The sequence below is a fragment of the Euphorbia lathyris genome, chromosome 8 (assembly GCF_963576675.1).
Source record: "Euphorbia lathyris chromosome 8, ddEupLath1.1, whole genome shotgun sequence".
In the NCBI taxonomy this organism is placed as follows: domain Eukaryota; kingdom Viridiplantae; phylum Streptophyta; class Magnoliopsida; order Malpighiales; family Euphorbiaceae; genus Euphorbia; species Euphorbia lathyris.
The window spans coordinates 75163574-75187200 of NC_088917.1; the positions used below are offsets into that span (position 1 = coordinate 75163574).

Genomic DNA, 23627 nt, shown 5'->3' on the forward strand with positions numbered 1-23627 from the left:
TAGAGATGCTTTTTACATAATAGGTATGCCCTACATCTAGGCCGCCAACTCTCTTCTCAATTCTCTCATTTTATGTAAGAAGCAGCAAGTTCACAGATAAAGGTTGTACACCACGTATATAATTTACCTGAGCTAACTGAATATTTTAGGGGCCAGGACAAGTTCAGGGGCAAATGATGTATTAAGCGAAGAAATCATTTGTATATTAGGATCATATACAAGCTGTCTAATACAATGTCTTTGGTAATATACTGATTTGAAATTCAAAAGACCATAATTAGGTCAAAGGAGATCCAGCAGTGACTCCGGCTGCCTGAGGTGGAGATTGAAGTGGTGGTCCGGTCAGGGAAGTTCTCATATCATGTGTCTAGGCTGATATGAAACAGGAACTCTACTGCCTGCAGAAGGCTGTTTATGTCTTTCACTATATATTGCAGGGCAACTCTTCTTCATTAGCGTTTCCCCATTTCGTGTCCGTTTCCATTTTCCGGTATCAGTTCCTGTTTGGGTGCAACATAGGCCTCTGATGATCCACACCTAAAAACCCAATTGAGATAAACAAGAATCACCAAAACCCCAATTGAAGATGAACATAAACATCAATTAGTAAAGGTTTCAATTTACTAAAGCTTGTAACTTTTCCTTTCATATAAAAACTAAAAGTTCCCATTCCTCTGGGGTTCTCTTTTATATCATTAAATTCTTGTTTTTTCAGAAATTAGCAAGATCAGATGTTAATACCAGCAATAGCATTGATATCGGATGTTCACATGGATCTGAAAAACCAATTCACAGTTAGATTTATACTTATTAAATTTAAGCCTTAACATGTTTTGAATCTAATAAACATCTAATAGCATTGATATTGGATGTTCACATAGATCGTGCATGACCAAATCACTGTACGATTCTAATAAACCTAACATTTCTGACTCGAGAACATAGCAGAAACATCAATGAACATGAAGAGAATGATGACCTTAACAGAGAATTTCAAACTGAATCTTCACTCCTTGGTATGGTTCCAGAACTTGGCTCATCAAATTCAGAAAACAGTGTAATTTTCAGCTTTTAATGAAGATGAGACATTTAGGTCTCTCTATGGAGAAGATAGATGTTCACAGAGGGATTGAATTTGCCTGGTGCAACTGGGAATCTTCCCACTAGAGAACATTCCCGAAGTTGCACCAAGCAAATTCAATCCCACTGTGAAAGATATGTTGTTGAAGGCAAATTTGCCTTCTTATATAGGCAAATAGAAGGACTGGTTAGTGTAAATGTAGAAGTTCAGGGACCAATCAATTATTTCAATAACTATGTCTTTGATTGTTTTCCATATGAATATAGTCCATATATTCAACTATAGGAAGTGACAAGTTCTACCAAGTAAAATGAATTTTCAGATTCCATGTATAAGGAAGAATTTCCCTAATTTGATTTTTTTATTATTTAATTGGTACATTTGTACTCCAAATAATATATATTTGGAAGCCAAATCACCAAATATCCAACAATTTTATAAGCATGCCATTTTTAGTCTCATTTTCTAATATTGCCAAATTAGATTTTTGACCAAGTTTGAGTTTGTTTAATTCATTACTGTCAAGTTTATTCCTACAGATAAGGTGTAAAAATACCAACTTTTACAATCAAAAATGTTTAAAATGGTGTAATTTTACTGTCAAGTTTAAGTTTTAAGTTGGTTACAATTAAGATCATTACTGTCAAGTTTAAGTTTAAGAGATAAGTGTAAAAATATCATAACTTTTACAATCAGAAACAATTTTACCCCTAACATCTAAAATTACGCAATTTTACTCTTAACGTTAGCAACTAAGAGCAATTTTACCTCTAACATCTAAAATGGTGCAATTTTATCCTTAATGTTAATTAGGAAGAGCAATTTTACCCTTAATGTTGACAAGTTGGGTCAATTTAAGAAATTATTCATCAAACTGTCTTCTTGATCATGAATCTCATCATCTACCCACATGTGTGTCATTTTATCACTCATTAATTATGTATGATTAGACGTGAATTTAAATATATATATATATATATATATATATTATCCTTTCTACGAGTTGGAAAAAAATTCAAATATTTCTCCAAATTTATAAATATTAATCTTTAATTTCATTATTAAATCCCAGAAAATATGACATATGTGTGTTTTAAATAATGTCCAAATTTGACCCACTTGTGAACATTGGAGGTAAAATTGTTCTTGTCCCCTAAGATAAGGGGTCAAATTACATCATTTTAGACCTTAGGAGCGAAATTGCTCCTGACTGTAAATCGTTAGAGGTATTTTTGCACCTTATGTCTTATTCCTACTTATAAAACGTCATTTTTATATGACAAGACTTTTGTGAATTGTATTACACGCACTGGATTTAATATGTGACCGTAAATTCATTTTTGCAATTATCTACGAAGCACCGATATGGATATGCATACGGGTGTCGGTACGCGGTAAACGGTATTTTTGAAAAATATGAGAAAACCATAAATCACGTTAATAAGTAATTATAAAACCATAAGTAACGCGCGTAATAATTCATAAGTCATCAATCCATAAAAAAGAATATTTTATATTTCAAACTATTTAAACTATCAAATCCAAATACTAAGACATTTTCAGATCTTTATTTACAAATATTTAATAATGATTAGCTTTTAGTTATTTATTTATTTATTCTTTTTACAAATAAATGAATGGATGTTGGCTGGTTCTTGATTAATTATTTATATTAGAGATTTATATAGATTAAAGCATGTTATTCTTAGTTTTGTATTACACCTTTTACCAAAAAAAAAAAAAAAAAGGTTTATATTACACGTGGTGTTTTACCTAGTTCAACGTATAGTTGTCGGTTCTTCTAGATAGAGTTAGGTTAGGTTTATGTTTCTCCTAATTAGTATTGTTTTAGGAATGGTTTTTGCATGTATATATTTGGACAACTCCATCAAGAAATATAGCAGTGAATTAATTCAGAATTTAACCTCTTTCGATGTATTAAATTTTTTTATATTAACCCCTATTTTTATAAAGTTATTTAAAAAAAATCCCTTAAAGTTTACCTAATTTATTTTGAAACGTATCCCCAAATATCCCTCTATATCCCTATAATTAAAAGAAAAAAGAAAAAGGGGATACTTAGTTTGCCGTATATCTGCGTATCACGTATGTATCCCCGCGTATTCTTGATGTATCCATATCTTCGAAGTATCCGATACACGTACGTACTTAGAAGTATCGTGCTTCTTAGGTAATTTTAGTTTTAAAAAAAATGTGTTGTATGTGCCATTAGAGTCCTTACATTTACAATTAGTGGAACAAAAGATATTAATGTACTTAGTTCTATCATATCATAATTAATGTGATATTTTAAAATCACATTACTAAATTCATATTCGTAAGTTTTGTAAAAATTCCATTTGTAAATAGACATTTAAGTACAATGGTTATAATAACTCGCTAAAATGATAGTGTAAAAGAGGGGGAAACTGTTGGAATTCAAGATGAAGACCATGGTAAGAAGAGTAATGTGCAACCACAGAAGATCAAAAGGAAATAGGCGAGGAATTTCATTTTCAGCATGTTGTACTACTAACTGATATGTTGATGTGGCAGATCAATATATTAGATTCTAGCCTATCAATTCATGTATAAATACTAGTGTAATCCAGATATTTTTAATCAATGGAAAAATAGAAACAATTGTTTCCATTATGGCATCAGAGCTCTCTGGTTCATGATCCAATTTTATGCATTCTTTATTTCTCTCTCATTCTTCAATGTCGCACAGAAGTTACCTACATGTTGCTTTGAACACTAGCAATTCTGATTTGCAGTGGGATGGATAGAAGAATTTATTGAACAAAAGTTCCGATGGAAATCACAACAAGCAGACAAATGAGGACAACTCTCGAAATGATAGAACCAATTCATGAGGAGAGAATCCTAGGATCGACATGATAATCCAAGTTTGATACTTGTTAGTAATCCTTTTAACGGGAAAAACTATATTTCTTGGAACAATCTATGATGATTGATCTAAGCGTAAAAAGAAAATCAATTTTGTGCTAAAAGATACTGAACCTGAGGAAACTACCTCATATGATTTTATAAAATGGGAAGAGGATGATAACATGGTTTTTTCATGGATAAACAACTCTTTATCTAAAGATTTAGCTTATGTGTTTTTGTTTGCACCTACTGCACGAGCTCTATGACTTGAAATTGAGACTCACTATGGAGAGAGCAATGGTCCTCTCATCTTTCATCTCATGAAAGAAATTAGCCAGATCTCACGGGGCAGAATGTCTATTGTTGAATTTTTCAACAAACTGAAACGCCTATGGGCTAAACTAACTGCCTTGCATACGATCATATTCATTATCAGACCCTCATTATGGACCCCTTGCCTACAACTGATAAGGCATATTCGAAGTTCTTGAGAATAGAGAAACAAAGAGATGTGTTATCCAACTTGCAACCTTCACCTGCGTTTCCGAGTAATGTAAACACATGATCTCGATTTTCCGCTGATGATAAGAATAAGTCACATAAACACAAATGTAAATGAGGAAAAACCTTGCAGCCACTACGAGAAGGATGGACATGACAAGGATTTTTGCTTCCGTCTCAAAGGTTATCCACCTTGGTAGAAGGGGCCTAGGCATAACATGACATAGGAGGCCACACCATTGGAGAGTTCAGATTCAGATTCTGAGGATGATTAAACCAAACAAATGCATTATATGGTTCAAAAAGAGGTTCATCGTGTTTTACTGGGGAAACAGAATAACACATATCCACCTTCAACAACTGAAAAGCTTTTTACAACCTTTGCATGTGGGCTTGATCAGGTACACATTCCTCTTGAGTCGTGTCTTCCTGGATAGTTGACTCAGGGGAAACTACTCACATGAGTACTTCTCTTGATTATATGCATGATTTGGAGTATTTTAATCCACCTAAAAGAGTATTTATGCCTGACAATTCTACGCAATTGGTCTCCTATATTGGTAAAGTAACTTTTGCAAATAACTTTCAACTTCAGAATGTCCTATATGTCCCCTCATTCCAATATAATCTTCTCTCCATTGGAAAGCTACTTCAGGATTCACATATTCTGGTCAGATTTTTTGCTAAATAACACAGGACCTGATTTTTGAGCAGTTGTTGGCAGTAACAGACTTCACAGCGGGATTATACCAGTTGACATCAGTTTCTTTAATTTAAACTTGATGTTGTTCAAGAAGATGTCGCTCTATTGTCTTTTCCTTCTTCAGTAGCATTATCTTCTTCTTTTACAAATAAAGATATGCAGTTGTGGCACCAACGATTGGGATATGTATCAACTCTTAAACTTCAAACTATTTTTGGTATTCCTTGTACACAACAGTTCATAAATTGTATGACTTGCCATCGGGCTAAACAAACTCACAAACCTTGTTGTAAAAGTCTTTCTTCATCAATGACAATCTTTGAGTTAGTCCACCTTGATTGTTGGGGGACCTTATTCTCAGAAATCATTAACTGGTGACAAATTATTCTTACTATCGTTGATGATGGGAGCAGAATCACATGGATAATTATTTTTCGTACTAAGGATCAAGTCGCTCAACTTTTACACAATTTCTTCCAAATGGTACAAACTCAATTTGAAATCATGGTCAAGCAAGTTCGTTCAGATAATGGAAGTGAATTTGTAGGGGCTCCACCACAACAAGTATTTCAGAAGTTTGGTAACATTCACCAAAAGACATGTGTATACACCCCAACAAAATGGGGTAGTGGAGCATCGACACAGAACCTTAACTGGTATTGCTACACTTATATATCATGCACACTTACCTACTTTATTTTGGGGAGAAGCTATGTCGTATGCTACTCATTTTACAAATTTATTGCCTACAAAAGTGCTAGGGTGGAAATGTCCTTACACTATGATGTACAACAAGCAACCTGAATACACAAACTTAAAGGTGTTTGGTTGTTCTTGTTCTATTGTTAACACAATTCATCATAAGGACAAGTTTAGTTCTAGGGCATCTATTGGGATATATCTTGGTGTTGATGAAAACACTTTTCCCTATGTTAACATGACCTCAGTTTCAGGTCATACACAACCTGTTTCTGGTTTCTCTTTACCATTATCACATGACCAGTCTCCCACTTTATCGACTGATCTTATTCATCCTCAACCTGTAAACTTTCCTGAAACCAGTCTTCCCTCTCCTACTCAAACTTACTCCCCAACACATTCAGATCTTTCTCATTTATCTCCACAAATAAATCTTCCTTCTACTACATCCTCTCCTTATTCAGTTCTTATTTTAGTTCCTTCTCCTATAGCACTAAGGTGTTCTAATCGCATTCATTAGCCTCCCTCTTGGCTAAATTCTTTTTGGGAATTGAACTTGCAAGGTATGAGTTTGGAATTCTAATTTCTCAATAGAAATATATCTTGGAACTCATTAAAGATGGTGACTTATATGACACTCAAATTGCTTCAAGTCCTTTCACAAGTAATGTGAGGTTAACATATCCTTCAGAATTCTATGCTAACCCTAAGCAATATCAAAGAATGATTGGCATATTACTCTACTTAGGCTTTACCGAGCCTCATATTTCTTATGTGACTCGACAGTTGAGTCAATTCATGGGCAATCCTACTCATTTGCATATGAGTGCAGTTAAACATGTGCTGAGGTATTTAAAAGGCATGGAAAACAAATGATTGTTTTATTCATTAATCACATTGGATTTTGCAACTCAGATTGGGCAAGGTGCAAGTAGTCCTGAAACTCAGTGACAGGTTACTGTATTTTTCTGGGGAATCAATTGTTTCTTGGAAAGCTAAAAAGCAGTGCACTATCAGCAAATCTTCTGCTAAGGCAGGATGTCAGGCAATGGCTATGACAACCTGTGAACTTAGTTGTAAGTGCACTTTCGGGGTCAAAACAATTGATTGCACAACGATAAGGAGCCATTCGGGTTTAAACAAAACAAGGCAAGCAGGTAGTCGAAGCATATGTGTACTTCGGTTTGGTTATTTAAAACAAAATGAGGGCGAGTGTAAAAGATAACCTTTTTGTTCCTGCTACAGGTAGGGGAAGGCACATAGTTATTTACCCACCAGTAATAGCAAAAAATGGCAAGCCCCACCCATCAAAACCACATATTCATCATTGCTTTGATTGTTCTACCAGAGAAAATTAGGGCAATAATTGCCCCAAGTGCCAACATAGGATAGAATTTCTTTGTTTCATCTATAGTAGTGATCTAAACAGAAAATATCACATCTCCATTAGCAACTTTCACAAACAACATGAGGTTCAAATCATAGCAAGGTTACATAAAAGAAAATATAAACTCATCCAAATGGCATATAATTCAGGATAAATTTAGAAAATAAAACAGAGATTCTCAACTGCGAAATAAAAGATTTTGAAAGATTAGACTTTGAATTTTGGAAATAAAAGGATATATGGTGTCCATCGTCTAAAAGGTCTCGCAGAAATGAAACTTTTCACGATAAAAATCATTATCATAATTGGGTGTCCGAAGTTCTTAGTCTCTCATGCATTCCTCCTAAAAATAGAAGGAATCGTATTTACAACCCCTAAATGAATTAACAAAACTAGATAGTTTAACAAAGTAACAGAACTAAGCCAATAATTTAATTTTTTTTAAGTAAAAGTGGAACAACCACTTCTGCAAATGAAGTACACATTAAAAGTATACATAAACAACAAGGGAATAAGATGAGCTAAAAACAAATGAAACCATGATTAATATATATATATATAGCTCAGTACACCATAAGAACAAATTTAGCAAATAACAATGTTGAACAGTTCACAGTCAAAACACATAGTACTGAGTTATTCCAACATCCTTGAAAAAATTCATCCGTATCTCGATGAACAAAACATATATAATCCTCTAATTCAGAGATGCAAATTTCAATCACTTCAGTTTGAGTTATGCCTCAAAAAATTTGTTGACATAAAATATTGTTTATGTTAAAGGTCATGAGCTGACAATTTAAAAATAATTTTTTTTTTCAATTTGTATTTCTCACAAAGTCAATGTGATCCATTGGGTAAGGATGGATAGATACAAATCAGTTGAAGATGCATACTCGGATGGTCTTCGCCGATTTAAAAAAAATGGTTGCAAAGCCGCAAGACTTTGACCTGTACGAGTTACTGTTCCTTATATTTGTACCTCTAAACCAATATGACATCTTTTCCTTTAATGTTCAATTTTTAGTCCAACTATATCTAGTGGACTTATACAATTGAAGACTCGTAATTTTGGCCCGGCTTTGACCAATTCAAATGTGCAACGGGAAGATTACTTGAAACTGGTTTCTAAAGCTAAAGAGCACATAGTTGCAGGAGACATATTCCAAGTAAGTTTTAAGTCAACGTTTCGAACGTAGAACATTTGTCGATCCATTCGAAGTCTACATGGCCTTACGAGTTGTAAATCCAAGCCGTTACATGACATATTTGCAAGTATGTTTTTTCTTGTACTTGCAAATATGTCATGTAAGGGCTTGGATTTACAACTCGTAAGGCCATGTAGACTTCGAATGGATCAGCAAATGTTCTACGTTCGAAACGTTGACTTAAAACTACTTGAAATATGTCTCCTACAACTATGTGCTCTTTAGCTTTAGAAACCAGTTTCAAGTAATCTTCTCGTCGCACATTTGAATTGGTCAAAGCCAGACCAAAATTACGAGTCTCCAATTGTATAAATCTACTAGATACACAGTTTGGACTAAAAATTGAACATTCAAGGAAAAGATGTCATATTAATTTAAAGGTACAAATATAAGAAAAGAGTAACTCACAAATCAAAGTCTTGCAGGCTTGCAACCAGTTTTTTTAATTGGCGAAGACCATCAGAGTATGCATCTTCAACTGATGTGTATCTGTCCATCCTTACCTAATAGATCACATGGACTTTCTGAGAAATACAAATTGAAAAAAAAAAGTTATTTTCAAATTGTCAACTCATGACCTTTAACATAGATAATATTTTATATCAACAAAATTTTTGAGGCATAACTCAAACTCAAGTGATTGGAATTTGCATCTCTAAAATAAAAGTCTTTAGAGCATCTTTAGTGGTCTCTTTTATGGGTCATTCTGAAACTTTTACTTTTGAAAAATCAGTCTCCAACCATCAGAGGGGTTGGTTTGGACATTGTCCAAATAAGAAGACTCTCTGTAGATGGAGAGTGTTTTGCTCTGTAAAAGCAATAATAAATCCAAGGATAGGATCGGAAAGGGAAAGAGACGCGATGACGTGGTAGAAAATTATTGGAGAGTGAAGTTTGATTGCTACTTATTGGTGTGTGGAAGGTTGGATCCAATCTCCTTTTTCTCATTTCTGGGCCCACCAACAATCTGCACACAAAAACAAATGGCAAGAATATTGAATATAAGTGAGATTTATTTTTCTAATGATTTTTTTTTCTTTTTTCTTTTTTTTTTTTTTTTTTTTTTGATGTGATCCAACCATTATAAGTAAGATAATCTTAGCTTTGCAGAAAATGATAATACCTTCTCGACATGGTCAAGTACAACCACATCCTCATACAAGCCAAGGTGTATGTCAGGCAGGTTTCTGTCATCCTTAGGCGCCCTTGAAAATGGAAGCTTTTTGTTCTCTACATATCGCACCATATCATAGAAAAATATCCAACCCAGCCACATAATGTCTACCTACAACGATTAGCAATTTGTTGGAATTCAACAAACCCCAACTGTTTCCAACAATGGGAAATCAATCATAAATTCCAAAAACTGTTTCATCATCCTAACTCTAAGCAAATACTAAGAGCTTATCCAAATCATCATCATCAAGATTTGAAAATTATCACGATAAAGAGCAAAACAGAAAAAAAAATCCCAGCTTACAAGTTTCATTTGCCGAGGGTAGGGGCACCATAATTGACAGCCAAAACATTGACCCCTACCTGCAAGAGACTGAAGTAGATGGCATAAGATACTGCAAACTATGCTACCAAAGTAGATTTTATTTAATTGAAAATAAGCAAATGACTGAATTGAGTAAACACAATCAACATAAAAGAACCTCTAAACTAAAATTTGAAAAACATAAATTTTATAAACTCTCCTCTAATTCAAACGTATTAACGTAAGTCCACGAATGTAAATAGAATAGTTCTCTGTGAAACACCATAGTCGAATATATACACCTCTCTATGTACATTTTTTTTCCTCAGTTAAATTTAGGGGAGAGGAACCTAATAATTTCAGTAAATCATCAACTGACATCAGTATAAATCAAAATTTGGATTTAGCAGACAATTTGCACACGTGCACTCAGGAATGTGAAAACTGGAGCAACGCAAACAATTACTCAACATCTAACATGTAACTTACCAGTCCGCTTAACATGTGGCAATTCACTCCTAAATGACCAAGTACCAATTAACACTCAATAGCCAATTGAAAAGATTTTTAATATTAGTTGTTGAAGCACAACAAAATGAAGTTCTTGTATCGAATACTGAATATGATTAAGTAACAATTGTTCGCTATAAAAATTGTCACAAACTGTAATTCTTGTTGCGACGTTATGCAGTTAAATTTCGAGATTGATTTTACAAAAAAGTAGAAGTAATATATATTTTGTTAATAAGTCATTCCTTTTTCCTCTGTTTGTGCTTATTAATTGAGGGGATAGAAAGGTGTCAATGTCAAAAAAATTCAAGAACATAGAAAACACTTTTTGCAGGTACTCTACCTGCTACCATCCAAGTAGGAACTCTAAGAAATGAACCAATAAAGCATAAAGAATCACCATCTATTCCTGAATATGCATCAAATAGAAATTGAAAGATGACCTGACTGAAGACTTACTTTATAAAAACAGATAAACACAATGAGAAAGAATACAAAAAACATATGCTTTCAATCGCAATTTACCTGCGCTTTGAGCTTGATTTCCAGGTAACCTAAACCAAGTTGATGCTAAAACCATATGCAACAACCAAAGTGGCAAGATCTCCAATGTATCTTGAAGAAATCAGGGATTTCATGCTCTCCATTGCAGCCATCTTTGGCTTTTCCTGCACAAATATTTTATTCATTGCGGTCAAAAAAATTGATTGCACAACGGTAAAGAGCCGTCCAGGTTTAAACAAAACAAGACAAGCAGGTAGCCGAAGCATATGTTTACTTCGGTTTGATTACAAATAGAACAATGAAATGAGTGCGAGTGTAGAAGATTACCTTCTTGTTCCTGCTACAGGTAGGGGCAGGCACATAGTTATTCACCCACCAGTAACAGCCACAAATGGCGAGCCCCACCCATCAAAACCACAATAATCATCATGGGTTTGAGTGAGAGGGCCCAGCAATCAACTCTAGGACTGTTCTACCAAAGCCCGTACTTAGGATAGAATTTCTTTGCTTCATCCACAGTAGTGATCTGAGTAGAAAATATCACATCTCCATTAGCAGCTTTCACAAAGAACATGAGGCTCAGATAATAGTAAAGTTACTTCAAAAGAAAATATAAACTCATCCAAATTCATGATAAATTTAGAACACAGATTCTCAGCTGTGAAATAAAAGATTTTGAAAGATTTGAAGTAAAACTTATTGCAGCAAATTTGTCCAATTGTGTACTATGTATAATTCTCTTACTTTTAAAGTAAAACTTATTGCAGCAAATTTGCCAAATGGTGCGCCTGCTGGTGTGAACAGCTCATTAGCATAGGTTGCAGTATAAGGTGTAGTTGGAGTCTTTGGCTCAAGGAAACCTTTGAATTTCGGTTCTGCGGACAATTCATCTTCATGAGGAAACTGGTTTATATTTGAGTTGACTGGGGAAAGAACTTTTCTCGGAGTTCCTGTTCCATATTTCTTTTCACTGATGGGTGTATGTATCTGCTCCTCTGAAGCCTTATCTGCAACCTTCAATTGAAAATTTTGAGAAGCATGAAAGATCCCTTAATATCATCTCATCGTTGGCATAATATAAACCAGCAGAATCAACTATGCTCTTGATACCTGGTAACTTGGTCGTTTGTTCTAGGACAGATTCAGCAGAATCAATGCGCTCATCTCTTCTTTATTCTCCTCAGCGAACTTCAGGCTCTGAAATTAAAGTTTAGATTTGTAAATTTCATAATTAAAATCATGAACCTTGTATTCTTGTTCTTTGGTTTAATGTACAATGGAATAACTTTGGAAAGACCAATTATCACCTTCCAGATTAAACATTCATCAGACCAGTACTTCTATTTCTCTCTCCTCTTTTGCATTTAGATATACTCATCTACAAGTGTACTTCATACCCATATGCAAATTAACCAACAAAAGAGCCAAGGTGGTCTCGAATAACAGCTCCCGTGCCCATCTGGTTCGTTTCCCCTACTTAGACAGTCTATTTCATCTGGATCAACTAGTAGGTTCCTGTCTCTTTCTCTCCAACCTATCATCTCAAGAGCATACATGAATTTAATATCTTACTATACAAGAATTGACTTCCAATAGTATAGCATAAATGTGAATAAATTTGAAATGACGGAAGAATTTAATAAATTAGGTTAATTAATGCAATAATCCACATGTCAGATTATTATTAATTTCTCTGGGGCTGAAAAACAATTAGCAGTAATTGAATAAAACCCATAAAATTAAATCTAATAGAAACAAAATGAATCTCCACCCCACACCTTTCCTTGTTTGTATTGGTGAGGAAACACAAAATATCAGCAATACCATCAAATCATAACTCCAAATTCACAAAATATGATGGATCTTCCCTGATTTGAAAGCATTAATAAATTTAAGACTAAGGATATTTTTCTTTTTTCCCTTCCAATTTGATGTTTTTTTGTCCATTTCATGTGAGGTTAACCGCCCATACATCTATAATCATGATTATTGCACTCTATTCTAATCCTAATGTAGTACTTATCATTTATCATTTAATTTTCTAAGTTAGCTATAGCAACACAAATATCAGACATGTCGATTAATAGCCCACTACACTATTTTTCTAGTTGTAAGCTACTTAGTCCCCATAAATATCTTAGCTTTCAATTTATTGCTGAGATTATTTCTATCACGTATATACAATTGTCTTTTCATTATTATTTTTAAAAAAAATTAATTTAGGTGCATGCATGTTTTCTATGAACTGACTTTGATTTAATCCAAGGAAAAATGATACTTTAGCCTCCTTAACTGTCTAAATTTTGATGTTCAGCTTTTTCTTAATTTTCACTAGTGTTAACATTCATTACTTAATAGAAGGAAGGATTAAAGGTGTTAAATAAGTAACAAAAAAGCGCGAGAAAGTAACAGAATGGTGTGGTTGAAGTCGTGGACAATTGTATTCGCTTTCATCAATTTAGTTGTTGTATTACCATTTGAAGGCATGAACCTTCGGGTTAATTTTCTATCTCAACTGTACAAAACAAGTGATTTAGAGATAGATGACAAATAATCCTGTCGAGCATTCCTATAAAATACTTCAATAAAAGATATCTAAGCAAGGTCCTTGTTGTATGAATTTTTATTAAATTTTAGCATCACTTTAGAAAAAGGTAAAAGTATCTGCTAAGCTACTATCACACAGGAAATTATCTTTTCCACATATATGGCATCATTAAGTATGATTAGAACAGAAAATGCATACATATGAAACTAGATTAACTAGATAGCATATTATCAGGGGCCAGGGGCAACAGGAAGAGTTGTCGCTTACATGGGCAAATCAGGATCATCCCCATCAAAGTCACCTCCATCATTTCCTCCCTCATGCTTCACGACCTGAAGTTTGTCACTCTGCCTTTTCTTTCACTCCTCCATTCTATCCTTGCAGGCCACACTTCCATAATCATATACAGCTGTCTTTCTTAGGAACCATTGGTCGAGGTTGCACTTCAAAATCAAAACATTCAGTTTTTACTCTCTGGGTTGATACAAAAATTACAAAGCCCAAGGATATAAAGCATAGAATCAATAAATGACTTACAAGGTATAGATGGATCAGAATATGGAACTGGATGAACCCTGTTTCCATGGCCCATGAATGGAGGTACAATAGAGCATGTCATCAGAAGAAATATCAGCATCCTACAATAAGAGAACGAGAGATTAGATGCATTTCAGGAGCCAATTGATATATAAAGAAATGCATGTGCATATATATGCGATTGGCAAAATCACCACCTCGCCATAGGTCAAAAGAGGAATTTTTGAGCTGTGGGGAGAAGAATCAAGCTCCGATTGTGTAGGAATTCCGGACATATTGTGATGAGAAGCACGCCCAGTATTGAGGTGTCCAGAGAGCATAGATCTGCAATTTGTTCCGGGCCCAAACCATCACAGCCGTAATCGAATTCATTCTCCAAATCAGGATCATCCCCATCAAAGTCACCTCCATCATTTCCCCCTTCATGCTTCAGGACCTGAAGTTTGTCACTCTGCCTTTTCTTCCAAAGGCTCTCCCCGTCAACTGTAATTTCAATCTCACCAGTATTCATGACTGGTTAGGTGTTAAGATTTAGACTTAACAGTGCAAAATTAAGAAGAAGAAGTCCAGAGATGGGAGAGAGAGAATTGAGATTACAGAGAAGAGAGAAAAGGGCATGGCCTCTTAATAAAGTGAGATCATAGAAATGGTTACAAAACAGCTCAGCAAGGACTGGCACTAAACAGAAATTAATATTAAACTCTGAAGTTGCAGCATGTGTCTTCTCTCTCTCAACAGGTGTTCGATTGAAAAAAAAAACAGAATTATAACACCATAACCCGTTTTGACACCCTCAATAGCAAAGATTAAAAACAGAATTTATTCTAAACTTCATATGGAGAAGAAAAAATTAAACTTCAGCCCCAAAAATTGAAAAAGAAAAAGGAAATTATGTAAAACAAAAAACACAGGCTTCATAGTTGTATGAATAGTTGTCTCTATAGAGAAGATAGATGTTCACAGAGGGATAGAATTGCCTGATGCGGCTGCGAATCTTCTTGGTCATTACAAGACACTAGAGAACATTGCCGAACTGCACCAAGCAAATTCGGCACTGAGATAAAATCACACAATGAGCTATGTTGCTGAAGGCAATTTTACCTGACAAAAAAAATAATAAAAAATAACTGTTACACTAGTAAAATCACACAAAAAGGCTAAACTAAGTAGTTCATTTGTGGACCTGACATAAAAGGAGATTATGAGAATATCTATTCTCGATTTTTTTGGATATGAAACCAAATGCAATGACCCTTTTTCCTTTACTTTCAACAACTATTGCTTTGATTGTTTTTCATATCAATATAGTCCATATTTTCAACTATAGGAAGTGACAACTTCTATCATTAAACCATTGCAAGGAAAATGAATTATCAGATTCCATATATGAGGAAGCATTTCCTAATTTGATCTATACGGCTAAAACGATTTTTTATTGATTTATTGGTACATTTCTACTCCAAATAATAGCATGTAAAAATGCTAGAAAAAATTGAGAACAGAAGGAAAACGAGCAAACTCCTCTGTTTGGAGGTGATAGCCGCATGACTTTTGCTATTTTCCAGCAATAGCCGAGCAGCTATTACCTATCAGACAGCATAATAGTGAGGTGTTTGCTCATTTTTTAACGAATAGAAATTGGCACTCCAAAGACAATGTTAACCAAAACAACGTATCAGGGCCGGCCCTGAGCCTAGGCCCGGGGTGCACCGGCCTAGGGCCCAGGGCTGGAGGGGGCCCAAAACCTTTTTTTAGTGGTATATGTTGTGGCAATTAATATCATCACTGTTGAGTGTATTCCATAACTGACTGTTAAAAAGTTATGCTCATATACAAACATTTAAGTTTTGGAATTGATCATGATGTATTTGCAGTTAACAGTCTTCGCAGGAGATATTTGAGAAACATACCGGATAATAAGGTTACCACAGTTTCTATATTTTTACCTCAGTTTCCTAATATGAAAAAAAAAAAAAAAAATTAAAAATTGAAGATTTCATGCATAGTAGCTCAAAATTTCGTAAAAAAAACAATACTCCTTCAGTTTCTGAAATGATGTCTTTTTTAGGAAATTATTTTCATTTCAATATGTTTGTCATTTTAAAAATCAAGAGAATATTTAACAATACTTTTCCATGTTTATCCTTGCATTTAATGTTGATTACAATAAAACCAACAAAGTAGTTTGTATTCCAAAAATATTTGTAGGGATATTTTAGTAATATAACACTATAATTAAGACATTTAATGACTTTCTTAAAACGTCACATTTATATTTAAGCTTCTTGTTACCTACAAGAACTTAATTATGAAATGTCACATCCTTTAGTTTTGTGAAATGTTTCTTTATAAATTAGTAAGATCTTTTTTGTTAATGCATGAGTTTAATTCTCTTAACTGTTAAACAAAAAATATGCCAACCTTCGATATGTACACGTATCATGTATGGTACATATTTATAGTTCTAATCATTTTAGCCACATCAATAACTCCCAAGAAATAAGCCCATTATTCTTCAATATCTATGAAGCACCGATACTTCTAAAAGGTTGACCTACGCGTATCGGACAATCCGAGGATTCGGATACGTACAGGATACGCAGGGATACGGCATAACAAGTATCCCCTTTTCTTTTAATTATGGGGATACGCCGAGGATACGCGGAGATACTTCGGGAATACACCAAAACAAGTATCCCTTTTTTCTTTTAATTATGGGAATATGTGGGGATACTTCGGGGATACGTTTCAGAGTTAATTAGGTAAAAAATTTAGGGGTTTTTAAATAGGAGTTAAAATAAAAAAAAATTAATATATAAATTCCTAATATAAATAATTAAGCAAACTAGCCCGTACCCACCCTTTTATTTGCAAAAATATAAATAAATAACTAAAAGCTAATCTTTGTTAAATGTTTGTAATTGAAGATCATGAAAATGTCTTAGAATAGTCTTTAGACTTGATAGTTTAAATAGTCTGAAGTATTAAATGTTTTTTTATGAATTAATGACTTGTTAGTTATTATAAATGTTATTTATGATTTTATAATGACTTATGAATGTGAATTGTGGTTTTATACTTATATATATATGGCGTATCCCTGCCATAGCCGTGTCTCATATTTTTCAAAAATGTCGCTTGCCGTACACGTACGCGTACCCATATGCGTACCCGTATCTGTGCTTCATAGTTCAATACTAACAAAAATCACCATAAACAACTCTATTTTTACCTATAATTGCTATAGACTCATTGTAATTCATCAAAACTGAACCTTGGAGATTTTTTGAAGGCAAATTCATATAATCCAAACTTTCATCCGCCAAATCAATGGAGACCTTTCTTTGCGCTTAATACGTACTCCAATATAAAACTTTGCATCCATTGGTTGGATGCAGAGTTTTATATTCGAGTATGCATTGAGCGTGTATACTATAATTTGATTTGGCGAATGAAAGTTTGGATTATATGAATTTACCTTCAAAAATCTGAAAGGTTCAGTTTTGATGAATTACAATGAGTCAATAGCAATTACAGGTAAAAACTCTGAAGGCCATCAAGAATTATGGGTTCTGAAAGACTAATGCGGGATGAAAAGTTTGTGGAATAATTTTTTTCTTTTTTTATCTTGTTGACCCTTTGTTCTCTCACAACTTCAGTTTTACATTAAATGGAGAAAGATGGTAGCTAGGTTGTTGTTCAAGGTGATAATATTACGTATAACAAAGAGTGTTCTTACTCCTTTTTTACATCTCCATATGTGAGAGTTTCGTTTCCTCGAAAAAGTTGTAGCTGAGAATATCGGCAACCTGACATTTAATAATAGTAAAGTAGTTTTAACAGATGACTCTTATTTGCATCTTGTTATTGTAGTGATGATTTTCTGCTAGGGATTACACAGTTAAGTGTTTTCTAGTTAATATTGTGTTGTTTTCTACCTCTAAAAAAGAACTGTTTATGGTGATTTTTGTTAGTATTGAAGAATTATAGTTCAAATCATTCAAAATGGATTAACACATACATACGTCTACATACATTTTTCACTTCCTACCCTCCAAACAAACAAGCACAAGGCTCAAGTCAACTAACAATTTTACTCATTTCAATCATATGCTCATAGACATCTTTGAATTGATCATAGTTCATACGGAAAAACCTTTGGCAAACTAGTTGTTTCTGAATGGCTTTCATTTTTCAGGAATGGACCACCTTATATCTTTATATGTTATAAAATTAATGAGCATCAAACTCGAGCAATTTGATATTCTTTTATTTCGTATGCTTTATTTTGTGGTAATAGGCAATTTATCCACACAAAAGCCAAATCAATCTGTATAAACCTCAAAATCAAGAGAACTTTCTTCTCAGACTGAATAATTGTCACAAGACACATGGGGAATGAATAGAACCATTAAAACAGGTATCATGCATTACTCCATAGGTTGAGAGTAACAAATACTGATGCTATTAAGAGAAAACCCAACAACATTCCATCAAATGTATTGTAGATTTATATTTGCCTATGGTATCTTGCATAATATATCAAATTCATGAAGAAAAAAAGTTATAATAAATACAAAAAGCAGAAATAACATAAAAAAAGATAGCCAATTATTTGAAATCCATCAACTAAAGCAGATTTTTATGAGGGGAAAACATAAAATTAGTCATGGATCCTAAGTAACCAGGTTCTTCGAAACAAGAACTCTAACTCCTTGACATGTAATTATAAAAAGGAGCCCTTGATATACAGTAGATTGGTAGGTAGGTACGTAGGTCCACATGCAATAATAATATGCATTTATGTGAATTATCAGACTTTATAAACGATAAAAAAAACTTACTGCTTTAGGTATCACTGTGTATATCAATTGTAAGCTGCAATTAACCGAAACAAAGTGTTCAGCGAAAAGTTGAAAACAATAAAGAGAGTTCTTTGTTTGTAGGAAGAAAATTTAGTTTCTATCGTAATTGAAAGATGAGAATTAGAGCAAGCTTTAACTTCAGATGACAAAAGGAATAGCACAAGGTCTTACTCGTTTACAATTGGTTCTAATTTCATAACTGCCAAGCCCTCGAAGAGTCATGTTGCACTTCTTCCTGCACCAAAATCAGGACCAAAACTTGAGCAAGTCAGCAAACTGAGAACACAAACCATATAAGATTCTTCTTGTATAACTAAGGTAACAGAAGTATGCTTTTTCACTTCTTATGTATCTGGTTTTTTATGCTTGGACAATGAGCAACCAAATATCAGCAATTCTCCATCAGGAGAATATGTATATCTATGCACATAATTACAAATAAAAAACGGATGCTAGAAAAAATTAAAGAGGTCGGACAAAACAGTTAACCAATGCAGTTTTTTCAATTTAGAACAGACACCATAACTTCTGACTCTTTTCAATTCCATGTTAATGCACTCAACAGGTTTGGGTTTCTGAACTAAATTCCCCTTTGAAAGACAGAGCGGAAAGGTTTAGGGTTTCAGGAATCTCATAATTTACTCAACATGCATAAAACTTAGCTTACAATAAGCGCAAAGAAACGCGGCCAGTTTAATTAAATCAAAGCTTAGACTAGGAATCAAGATCAGAAAACAATAACAGACCCATCATTATGAATTACGCAACGAAGAGGAGAAGATGGATACTGGTTACCTGAATCAAGGGTTTGGAGACGCAACTCTGAAATCTAGGATCAGATTAATTCCAATTAAAATATATTTAACACTAGCAGCAAATTTCCCAGCAAGAGTGTATGTACAATCTGAAAATAAAATGTTTTCTTGTTTCGGTGATGTCTTTCAGATGTTAGCAAAGACGGAGACATGCATCTCTTAATTTCAAACTCTTCTCGGTTTCACCAATAATCTCCACAAGAGCATGAATCCCCTTCAAAGTGATGAAAGCAGTTACTATCTCTTAAGATAATCAAGTCTTTCAGATGTTAGCAAAGACAGAGACATGCATCTCTTAATTTCAAACTCTTCTCGGTTTCACCAATAATCTCCACAAGAGCATGAACCCCCTTCAAAGTGATGAAAGCGGTTACTATCTCTTAAGATAATCAACCTCCCCTGAATCTTGGATATGTATTTGATGGCACTGTGACAATCTTCACAAACCCGTAAGTTTTTAAATACACGTATAGGTCTCCCAGCTGGTATAGACAGAATCCCATAAGCCACAGCCAATTTTTCACTATGATATTTTAGCATATGCTCCTTTTCTTCTTCTTCGACATCATGTAAAACCAGTTTTGTTGAGGATGAATATCCTTCACGTTTCATTTTTAAATACATCTCTTCCAGAAATGCATATATTTTATCCTTCTCTGAGTGGAAGCAATCCCCAACAGTAAATGTATGGACTTTATTTTGCACTTCAAGCCAACTATACCCAGGTGCCTTCTTCACACCTTCATTCCTCATTTTCAGCCTCATCTTTCCAACATCAGGCCATCTCCCTGAAGCTGCATATAGATTTGAGAGAAGAACATACATTCCTGAATTATTGGGCTCTTTCTTGAAAACAATCTCAGCTGCATTTTCTCCTATTTCAGTGTTGCCGTGGATCCTGCTTGCACCAAGCAATGCACCCCATGTTGAAGCATCTGGTTCAAATGGCATGTTTCTCACTAAATTATGGGCCTCTTCCAACCGGCCAGCTCGACCAAGAAGATCAACCATGCAAGTGTAGTGTTCTGACTTTGGTGTTATACCATATTCTTGATTCATTGAATAAAAATATTCAGTTCCCTTATCCACTAAGCCAGTATGACTACAAGCAGACAGCACACCAACCTGACCAAAAGAAAGAAGGAAAATTGTAAAAGAATCCTACAGTAAGATTTTATGTGTATTTATGATGTTCATTAGGTTTGAGTAAACAATAAATAATGATCATCTTAAAAATCCATTTATTTATAGTAATTTCCATTTGGAATTCCAAATATTTGTATGTTAATTCATGTTCTGCAAAATAAATAATGCGGAATTTCACCACACAAACATTTAAGTAAAGACTGAATTGCAAAGAAAGAAGGAACATTATAGCATGTAGACTAGTGCCTCAACAAAGTCAGCCTGTATCATGACAAGAAAAGACTGCCTAAGCACCAATCCGTAATAACTTTACCAACTTGTTAATTATGTTCATGAACTTTGGTCACGAACAACTCATTAATTATGTCTATAAGCTATATAGTTTTACATTTCCCCCTTTATAGAAATACTAATATTAAAAGAATAATCGAAACCAGCTTCAATACTAGCCTGTTTATGAATATTATAACCGAGTTTGTTCATGAACCTGTAACTAAGTTTCTCCTTCTAATGTTACACCTATTTTTGTTTATGTTGCTAAGATAATTTGAGGTTTTTCTGAGACTAACTCAAGAAAGGCTCACTCTCAACCATACAGCACTTATCATGTCAATACTTTTAACAGGGCAGATTTATAATCCTTGGAAATGTGAAAGTAAGTATGAGCAGAGTGTATATGTTTGTAATGAAATGTTTCAAAACCATTACCATAGTGGCATCGTCAGGCTTCACACCAATTTTCTTCATTAACTCAAAAAATACCAGAGCCTCTTTACCAAATCCATGCCTAGCATAACCATAGATCATGCTATTCCAAGAGACTATATCCTTATCAGCTATTTCTTCGAATACATAATGAGCTTCACCTATGCTCCCGCACTTGTAATACATTGCAATAAGAGCATTGCCAACATAACCGACAGTCTCGAATCCAATCTTAACCAGCCAACCATGCAATTGCCTCCCAAAATCCAAAGCTGCAATTTTGGCACATGCAGTTAAAGCACATGAAGATGAGGACCTGTTCAATCTCTCCCCATCTCTTCTCATTCCCACTAAAAGACGTATAGCCTCTTCACAACAATCATTCTGAACATATCCAGCAATCATAGCTGACCAAGAGATGGGATCACGCATAGGCATCCTATCGAAGAAACTCCGAGCATCAGCAACATCCCCAGCCTGAGAGTATCCTGTAATCATTGTGTTCCATGAACTTATATTTCTAAATGGCATTGCCTCAAACAATTCTTTTGCCATGTCCATCCTCTTACATTGCACATACCCTCCAATCATTGCATTCCACGAAACCGTATTCTTCTCAGGCATCCTGTCAAAAATACTCCTTGCTTCATCTACCTTCCCATTTTGCACATATCCAGACACTATTGCAGTCCATGTAACCACATCTCGAGTTGGAGACTCCTCAAATAATCTCCGTGCTTCTTCTAGCTCTCCATTCTGTGCATAACCTGTTATAATCGTATTCCACGAAACCTCATCTCTCATAGGGATCTTATCAAAAATCCTCCTCGCATCATCTAGTCTCTTCTTCCTCACAAACCCACTCATCAAACAATTCCACGAAACAATACACCAATCCTTCTTTGACTCGAACAACTTCCTTGCATCCTCTATCTTCCCATTTTGCACATACGCTGCCAACAAACCATTCCATGAAATCGAATTCTTAATCGGCATCCGATCAAAAATTTCTCTAGCTTCAACAACAAACCCATTCTGTGCATACCCAGATAGCATTGCATTCCAAGAGACAACATCCCTTTTAGGCATTCTCTCAAATAATGCACGAGCAGCAGCCAGATTTTTACTCCTCACATACCCACTGAGCATCACATTCCAGGAAAACAAATCTCTGTCAGGCATTTTATCAAACATGTCTCTTGCAAGATCAAACTTACTATTCGATAAGTAGCCAGATATCATTGCATTATACGAGATTGTGCTTCGACGAGGCATTGAATCAAATACATCAAGAGCAATTTCATACTGACCGTTGCGCATAAGGTTCGTGATGTGCATGTTCCATCTTACTATCTCTGAATCATTGTTGGACTGTTTGCATTTTTGGGTTAGTTCTTTCTTCGAGGGGTATGAACCCAAATGAATCTGCTCATCAAGTGATGGCTTTGTTGATCGGAGTTGCTGGTGAGTCTTGCGTAACTTGTGAAACTGTCTCAAATGGTATCTCCCGCGCATTTTCCTCAAACCGGTGAATTCTCAATTAGGTATTTTTTTGAACTGGTTGGGAAATCACAATTCGGGATTAGGTTTAATAATTCCAATATTTTATTACTAAAAAAAATAATTCCAATATTTAAGGACTAAATTATTAAATAAAATAAAATTTTAAAAATTAAATAGTGCATTATTAAATAATATGTTAAGTAAAAATATAAAAATTAATAAATTATATATTGATAATATTTAATTTTTTTGGTAGTTAAACGAAGATGGAAAGTCCAACAAAAAAGAAAAACAAAAATATGAGAAAAGAACGTCTAACTACGAATCAAACGACTAAAAACAGAGCTCCTGTAATCAGTTGTAAGGACTTCCTGGAAGCCTGCAGGAGGCACGCCAAACTCATGGTGACCCAATGGATAAGAACATGTAAAATTCGCCAACCAATCGGCTACCATGTTGCCTTCACGATACATATGCATAAAGAGAATGCTCCATTGTTCGCCCCGGAGTTCAGTACACCTATGTATAAACCAGGAAAACGGG

The 23627-nt window shown here is 34.4% G+C and overlaps 1 protein-coding gene across 7 annotated transcripts; it reads right to left on the bottom strand.

Moving 5' to 3' along the window:
- Nucleotides 1-7782: 7782 nt before the first annotated feature.
- Nucleotides 7783-23146, bottom strand: LOC136202575 (pentatricopeptide repeat-containing protein At4g02750). Of its 7 annotated transcripts, none has more exons than XM_065993280.1 (15): nt 21585-23146; nt 19711-20855; nt 19087-19150; nt 18895-18928; nt 14248-15151; nt 14051-14151; nt 13781-13956; nt 12273-12499; nt 12076-12162; nt 11710-11972; nt 11293-11491; nt 10987-11129; nt 9952-10020; nt 9595-9756; nt 7783-9438 (listed from the first exon to the last, which is right to left on the bottom strand). In XM_065993280.1, exons 1-2 carry the CDS (start codon nt 23094-23096, stop codon nt 20049-20051), a joined length of 2319 nt encoding a protein of 772 aa, XP_065849352.1. In that variant the 5' UTR covers nt 23097-23146; the 3' UTR covers nt 7783-9438; nt 9595-9756; nt 9952-10020; nt 10987-11129; nt 11293-11491; nt 11710-11972; nt 12076-12162; nt 12273-12499; nt 13781-13956; nt 14051-14151; nt 14248-15151; nt 18895-18928; nt 19087-19150; nt 19711-20048. The 7 variants fall into 7 exon arrangements, with proteins under 7 accessions (XP_065849352.1, XP_065849351.1, XP_065849347.1 ...); XM_065993279.1 differs by having other exon boundaries at nt 9595-9752; nt 9952-10010; nt 11710-11979; XM_065993275.1 differs by having other exon boundaries at nt 9952-10010; nt 11710-11979.
- Between the last annotated feature and the right edge of the window lie 481 nt (nt 23147-23627).

Bases quoted from the DNA above. Each gene is read 5' to 3' on its own strand.
- LOC136202575 (XM_065993278.1), bottom strand. From the start codon at position 23,096: ATGCGCGGGAGATACCATTTGAGACAGTTTCACAAGTTACGCAAGACT. The intron at 20,856-21,584 runs GTAATGGTTTTG...TCTTTTGGTCAG, and splicing joins AGCCTGACGATGCCACTATG to GTTGGTGTGCTGTCTGCTTG.